This window comes from Corvus brachyrhynchos, unplaced genomic scaffold (genome assembly GCF_000691975.1).
Source record: "Corvus brachyrhynchos isolate BGI_N302 unplaced genomic scaffold, ASM69197v1 scaffold255, whole genome shotgun sequence".
In the NCBI taxonomy this organism is placed as follows: Eukaryota; Metazoa; Chordata; class Aves; order Passeriformes; family Corvidae; genus Corvus; species Corvus brachyrhynchos.
The window spans coordinates 7,294,081-7,300,080 of record NW_008238358.1 but is presented as its reverse complement, the minus strand read 5'-3'; the positions used below and the strand labels follow the sequence as shown (position 1 = coordinate 7,300,080).

General features: G+C 35.1%; 1 protein-coding gene across 6 annotated transcripts in view; it reads left to right on the top strand.

Moving 5' to 3' along the window:
- The first annotated feature begins 1,030 nt into the window (after positions 1-1,030).
- Positions 1,031-6,000, top strand: part of UBR3 (ubiquitin protein ligase E3 component n-recognin 3 (putative)) — a 95,776-nt gene continuing 90,806 nt past the window's right edge. For all 6 annotated transcript variants that reach the window (XR_001862386.1, XM_017735619.1, XM_008634774.2 and 3 more), the window contains exons 1-4: positions 1,031-1,497; positions 1,871-2,029; positions 3,045-3,188; positions 3,809-3,858. Coding sequence is in view for 5 of the 6 variants with exons in the window: in XM_017735619.1 (XP_017591108.1) it covers positions 1,278-1,497; positions 1,871-2,029; positions 3,045-3,188; positions 3,809-3,858 (573 nt within the window). In the remaining variant the exon portion in view is untranslated. The remainder of the gene's footprint in view (positions 1,498-1,870; positions 2,030-3,044; positions 3,189-3,808; positions 3,859-6,000) is intronic.

Genomic DNA, 6,000 nt, shown 5'->3' with positions numbered 1-6,000 from the left:
GTACTTGAACAAGGAACATGGAATGACTTTTCTTAACTTCTGTGAATGTAGTATGAGAAGTGGGAGGCAAAAGTAAACAGTATTTATTTGCACATTATTAACAGAAAGTTGTCAGTCATCACATAGCTCTTTCTGTCAGGCCCTTTCCCTCCCAGGGATATATTGGTTGTATATACAAATTGCAGATCGACTGGCTAATACTGTCCTTCTATACCTTTTCTTAATAAAAAGTCTCATTTCTAATGTGTAAAAGCAAAGGAGATGCTCTTAATCTTTAATCTTGTGAATTTGCTAGCCATTGTTGTGAATTGCCATTTTAACTGTTGGACTTTAATCCTCTTTTTTTATTTTTGGCTTTTTTTCTTGATTCAGATACTTGCTTTGTGGCTTTCTTCTATTTCCTTCTTCTCTTGAAGGTGATTCTTCAATGGTCCTCAAAGAAGAAAGGCTTAAGTTTTAGAAAGTAGGAGGCTGCTTCTGGAAACTATGGCATAAATTTGGAAAACAATTTTCACGTTGAAACAAAGCTGTATTTTTTTCTGAATTTTTGTGTTGAAAAATTATTGGTAAAATCTAGTGAATCTTTCCAGTAAAGTTTATTCTTGTGTGGTATATTTTTAGACTATTCTTTGTTACTGTTGTTTTTGATGTGGGTAAATAACTCTTTGATGTTGGTATATGTCCTTTCTAAAAATAGCTTGGGAGCTGAAAAGTATTCAGTGTCTCTTGAGTCAGGCTCATGTTAAGTGAGTGGGAAATCATTCTGTCTGCTCTAATGGGGTTTGGCTCAACGTCGTATCACTGTGCGTTAGCCAAGCCTCAGCTACTACCATGCAGGAATTTTCCAAAGAATAAATGTTTTCTTTTCTTTTTAAATGAAACTATTTTGTACGGATTTTGTTAATCTTAGTTGCTGTACATTTGAAATACACACTGATCCTGCAAAGTCTTGTGCCTTTCTAGGTTGTTTTTATTGTGAAAAGGCATTTTAAAAAGTCGTTGTCTGAATGAGGACTTGAAAAAATCAGTCCAACCTCTGATTATGTCACAGAAAGGAGAGGAAAGTTAATGTTCTTCTAATTGTTCAATGGAAGATGCATCTGATATGTATGGGGAAGCTGGGATGTTAGATATGTGAACTTTGAGCAGCAGAAAAAAAATTGGCACCTTTATAATTCTCTGGCCTCAGAATCAGAATGGGCTTGAATATAGTAGCTGGAATTTCAGAATACCATTTCTATACCACCTTTAATGTAAAAGCATATACTCTCTGAAAAATGGAAAAAGTAATGGTATTCTTAGTATATGTTGACACTGCTGAGCTCTGCTTGGCTAACATTTTTCTCATCTGTTACAGGTTTTGTAAAAGACACCGTATTAAATCAAATTCAAATGTTCCATGTGTCCCGAAAGACTTGTTGATGATGTCAGAATTAGTTCTTCCACAGTTCATCTTTAGTCTGATTCAGCACTTAAGAGAGGGATATAATGAGCCTGGTATGTTTTGAATTTGCATGTACCTAGCATATCTTACCATGCTGTTATCTCTTGCTTTGCAGTCTGTGAAGACACAGTACATGTATGCTATCCATAGTTTATGTCATTGTGTTTTGTGCCTCTCTTCCTAACAAAATTACAGCCTGACTAGGTGTCGGCATGCTTAAGTATGTTTTAAGGGTTACCTAGCATTGTGCTGAACTCCTCCAGAAAATGAAATCAGGTATAGTTTGAAATTTGTATGTGTGAGCTTTAGAGCATTATGAATATAAAAATTATTTTCGTTTGTGGTGGTCTTAACTGTTCTGCTTGTGATGGTCTTGGGTAAATTGTATTACATCTACACCAAAAGTTGTTTTATTGTGGTTTTCAGCTCTTGATCTGCCATCAGAGAAAGACCTTCATAAAATCCTCCAGGTTTTGGAGCCTCATGTTTCCTTCCTAGAAGACTTGACCAAAATGGGAGGTGCAATGAGATCAGTTCTTACCCAGGTTTTAACTAGCCAGCAGTTCTACAAAGATCTTAGCTCTGGTATGTTTGTGTTATTTCTAATAATTAAATTTTCAAACTGTGAAGAATTAAGGGCATAAGTTTTGTTTATAACTTCAGTTTCTTCATGTTTTTATTTGGCATCTCAAAACACAGAAAAAATCCATATTTTTAAGGATATTATGTTGATAGGAAGGTGAGCTTCAGGAATGACTAGAAACATTTGTTATTAAGACCCGTGAGAGCAAACATCTGATCTGTGTCCCAAATAAATGTATAAAGAACATCCTTTCAGAAAAGCTTTTATAAGAAACCCATTCTCTTCAAAGTGACATGAACATGGTGATGTGAAACAAGTACTTCCAAGTTAGGCATAACAAGGTTATTCAAACTTATTTTGGGATCTGCTCTCACAGAGGTTCCTGGAGGAGACCTGAATGGCAAAAGGCCATTGTCTGTCCTGCATTTCTGTGCAAAGCCTTTTTCATCTTTTTTTCTTAAACATTACCCCCTGCTTCTTTATTTATTCCATCTTGTACCAAATCACAATGAATCTGAAAATGTTGGCCAGTCACAACTAACCCCAAATCCCTAGCATAAATTAGCTCCATGTTATTTTCTTGTGATTAAGAGTCCTTTGCATAGATATAGAGCAAACAGTAATTACTGTAGTTTTAAGTTGCCATAACTGGCTTGGGCAGCAGCTAGTTAAAGAACAGGCAATCTCCAAATCTTTATTTGAAAGGAGAAACACTTAGTAAAGTTGCCTCAGGTACCGTTCTCTTTATTCTTTCCTTCCTTTTTCTCTCCTGTTATAATATTTGAATGGGAGTAATGTAATTACTTCTCTTTCCTATATGTGATGGATTTCCTGATACAGAAATATGGAAAGGAAATTGAAAGTAAGACATGCTTATCTGCACTCTTGGAATGGAGAATATGTGTTATTAAATTAAAACATTGTGGACCATTTTTTAGATTGCTTGCATAGAGTATGAAGTATACGAGCCAAGGAGCTGCTTTTGTGGTTTAATACTGTTTTGTGTATGTATTCAAGGTGTTGGAGAGAATACATGTGCAAAGAAAAGTCATGAGAAGTACCTCATTGCTTTGAAAGGCTCTGGACTGGCATTTCCTGAGGATAAAATTGCGTGTGGTATGCAGGAACAAGGAGCTGGAACTAGCACATTATCTGTTCAAGGTTTGTGCAGAAAAATATTTTAAGAGAAGACTTGATTACTGATGGGTTTTATATGACCTGCTTTAGGTTTATTTTTAAAAAAAAGCTAATCTTAATGAAACGTAGGGAATTACCTGTAATTTATTGCACTACCATACTGCAGGACTCTTACTTCTATCAGCAAAGCTAAACATGTTAACTTTCTGTTGCTGATCTGCTAAGCGCCATTTTTCCAGTCATAATATTAGTGGAATTTGAGTAGGCAAGATGAAATTGCTCATAGTGGAATTTTGCCACTGCAATGAAGTGATTATCAATCCTCAGCACCTCTTCTTATAAAGGTTCTGTAGATTTTTTTTTTTTTTTGATCACTGAAGTCCATCAGGGTTTTTTTCAATTTCTGAAAGAACGCTCCTTTGTTAACGCAGTGCATTGAAGTTCTACAAAGGAATGTACTTGCAAATCTCTGATTTTGTATTGCTTAGAAATCTTACTCTTAATTTCTCAGTTAACTGCTGTGTATCTTTTAAAGTAAATTAATGTAGTGTTCCATCTCATACTGGCTCATTAAGTATCTTAAAATACAGTCTTTTCAGTATAAGACTTATGAAAAGAATCTCTGAACTTCTTTATTTCAAAAGGTTTGACAGGTGCTACGGCAACATCGGGACAAGGGGATTCTTCAGATGAGGTGAGACTTTTTAAAGACTGTAATGAACTGCAACAGAATATCAAAGGGAGAGAATGCTTGCAGCCAAATCCCACAAAACTTCAGTCTTCTATCTGCCATACGTTATCCCCATTTTAGTAATTAGGAATAATGGAGGTTTAAAGGAACAGATCTCATGCCTTTGATTTGGTAGGGACCTCTTGAAATAACTTCTTGGTCTTTGCTAATGCTGTTCCAGTTTAATTTATGTATGTAATGGAGAAGAAACCTGTGTAGGTATTCCAGAAGTCACTATCAAGTAAATTGGACTTGATTAAAACAAACTTAGAGCATGTAATGCTGTGAGTGGTGTTAGCAGGTTTTGGCACTTGAGAATCCAGCTGAACTGGTGATAGCAGCAGTGAGAATTTCTTTGTAGATAAATTCCCATGTGTAGACTTGACCTTACTTACCAAACACATGGAGTGGGAGTAGAAAGGAGAGAATCTCATTTTAGGTTGAGCTTTAATAAATAAGTGGAATTTAATGAGGAAAGTTAAATTCTGGTAGAGTAACGTTATCAATTTATTCTCATCTTTTTTTCTCAATTTTTTAAAACCTAATTTCAACCAGTAAGCCTTAGCAGAAGCTCTGGTAGGGTAACATAACAAACTTTAAATAATGTAAAGAGTTATCCAATATAAAAACTTTTATTCCTCAGTGTGGCAAAAGTGTTCATGGACTGTGTTTTATTTGATTCCTTGGAACATAAAATCTTCTTAAATTGCTGGACAGGTTTAGAGCGGGCCTTTTTTCTCCTTTTGCAGAAAGGAAAACATGAGAAATAACAGCCATCCTTCAGATTAGTTTTTTGCTTGGAACCATCTACTACTGTAGAAGTAAAACTAAATACTGAACTCTGCAAAACTTTTCAAGGTGTTTAGTTCCCTGCAGAAGCACTGCTCTGATTTGTAAAATTTTGTAATTTAATAATCTAGTGTTCCAACTGTGAAACAATGCTACTAATTAGATCTTGGTAAGAAAGAACATTTTTAACCTTTCTAGATTAATTTTAAATACCGGAGGAAGAAAATCCAGTTAAAAGTGTACTTTTGCCACATTTCTAAATTATAACATAATATTACTCTGCTCTAAGAGAATATAATAAGGTATTAAAAAAAACCTGTAAAAGCCCTTTGTAGCTCACATGGGAGTACAGCGGAGAGGAACATTTTTCTAATAAGCATTTCATCTATCCACCTGCACAGTCTATTTTGACTTTTGAGTGAAAGGAGTGGACTTCCTTTTCAGTAATTCGCGTTTGTCAAGCAGATCATGATTAAGAAAAAGATTACAAAATAAAAAATTAACTTTCTTCACTGATGCATTTTTCAGAGAAGGAAACTTAAAGTGCAGGGTCCTGCAGTTCATAGTAATATCTCAGGAAGTCTGATTTTTTTCTTGAGAATACTTGGCCCCTCTGATAGGGGACTGGGCAGTGGCAACATCCTGAGAACTTACTGACTCATTCCTGATTGAAGTACCAAAGTACTCTGTGTTCACAAAGACCACAGGATGCCTAAGTGTTCAAATGTGTGTCTGTCTTAAAACAAATTTTCAGATGGAGGTAATGAAAGGATAGGAAAAATCAGACCTTTCATTTACACCATTCTTGTGGTCAGTCCTTAGATTTAAAGTATGAACAATCTTCTTCCTCAAGGCAGAATAGTAATTTCTTGAGATTCAGGTTCTTTATCATTCCAGAGAAGTTTCGAAGTAAAACATGGCTTTTGCTTAGGGGAGAAGGATACTGATTGCTTCTTTTTAATCTGCATTAATTTTATCTCTTTTGATTAGTTCCAGTAAGAATCTTTATTTCTAGTTTCATTAGAACTGCCCGTGTTGGTAAAGATCCACGCAACATTTAATATACTCCTGTAATGTCACATTTTTTTTAACATCCAGTGTTAGATTTTGTGAAGTGGTGGTGAAAATGTTTTTAACCTGTATTTCATTTTGGAACCTTTGCTGTTTAGTTTGTGGATTGCCTTGAAGGCTTCAGATGACAAGTGCCTGTGTAAAATGTTTCCATTATTCTGTAGGGAACAAGCAGTTAGAATTGGCCTCTTGAAAGCGTCAAAAATACTTTGTTCTTACATCAAAAGTTTATATTGATTAGAAGGT